The sequence below is a fragment of the Amphimedon queenslandica genome, unplaced genomic scaffold, assembly GCF_000090795.2.
Source record: "Amphimedon queenslandica unplaced genomic scaffold, v1.1 AMPQUscaffold_5651_Cont22382, whole genome shotgun sequence".
NCBI lineage: Eukaryota > Metazoa > Porifera > Demospongiae > Haplosclerida > Niphatidae > Amphimedon > Amphimedon queenslandica.
In genome coordinates this window covers 505-1,718 of record NW_003554049.1, presented here as the reverse complement: position 1 = coordinate 1,718, position 1,214 = coordinate 505, and the positions used below count along the sequence as shown (strand labels likewise).

Below are 1,214 nucleotides of genomic sequence, written 5' to 3'. Positions count from 1 at the left end.
CTGCATATATTTGAACTATTTGTGTGTATGCTCCATGGATGATGGAACATGGCCTCAAATATGCCCACCAATCACCAAAACCTAGCAATTTACTGCTATATATACTGTATGCTTTACCTACATGTAACAATTCAATGCTAATGCATTTGTATTTGCATCAGCCACTAAATATTATGCCATTTTAAGCTAAATTTTTATAGTATATGAAATTATTTTTAGTTACCAATTCTGTATGATAAACTGTTACTGTGCATACTTGTGTGTAGGTGCTGGTGGTCAAACCAGTTTTTCTACGAGAGATGGTAGTAATCAGTTTAATGTCTCATCGGCTGGAGTCACACTGAAAGATTTGGAAGAGGTACAGTTGTTTTTTATGATCTCATAGCTCTCTCTTTTTAGCCATTTAGCATAAATATTAAGCTAGTTTATAGTCAACGTAATGGGATCAAAAATTGCATAGAAAATCTGACCTTTTTGACACAAAATTGGCCAAATTTTAATTTTGCATTGCGTTTTGTGTCAAGTGTAAACCAGGGTTTATAGCAGGTTGTAGTTATAAATAATTTCCTTTTGTTCTATTCCTTAAAAGCATGATATTAATTTTTTTGTTTCTGTCCTCTAGTTGAAGTTAAATGCTGTTAGCTCATTAAGCGATTCATTCTTTAAGAAACTCCTTGATGTGAATGAGGCAAGCCACTACCAAGAGTAGATACTAGAAATCCATCCTTCATTTCTCTTTCTTAGGACTATATGTCACTGAATGAAGAGCTATCAATGATTAGTTTCATTGAAGCACTTGTGAGACGAATAAGGAAACTACTCAAACTGAGAGCAGCAGCCAGACCAGTCCTTAAACTATAATTCACAAACACTCACTTCCTCACTTCTACTACTTCTTAATTTTAGTTTCATTTTCGACTACTTCTTAGTTGTAAATATTTTGTTATTAATGCTAATAACTTACATTATACTTAATCACTCAATTACGTAGGTAATGTTAGCATGTTTGTATAGCTAGATAATTGGTGCGATCAGTCCTTGGTGCAATTGTTTTAAACATTGGAAGTGAAAGCTGAAATTTCTGCTTGCCGCTAGCAAGAGTACATAATATTAGGTATACTCTTGCTGCTAGGCATAAAGACTGTACAATTATTGAATGATAAGGTTTCAATAATTATTGATTGGAAAAAAGTTACATGAAAGGAGAAGCATCA

General features: G+C 33.3%; 1 protein-coding gene across 1 annotated transcript; it reads left to right on the top strand.

Moving 5' to 3' along the window:
• The first annotated feature begins 113 nt into the window (after positions 1-113).
• Positions 114-975, top strand: LOC109592307 (nuclear pore complex protein Nup205-like). The gene is made up of 3 exons (XM_020007788.1): positions 114-358; positions 623-688; positions 745-975. The coding sequence occupies exons 1-3, from the start codon at positions 233-235 to the stop codon at positions 859-861; spliced, it is 309 nt and encodes a 102-aa protein (XP_019863347.1). The 5' UTR covers positions 114-232; the 3' UTR covers positions 862-975.
• The last annotated feature ends 239 nt before the right edge of the window (positions 976-1,214 follow it).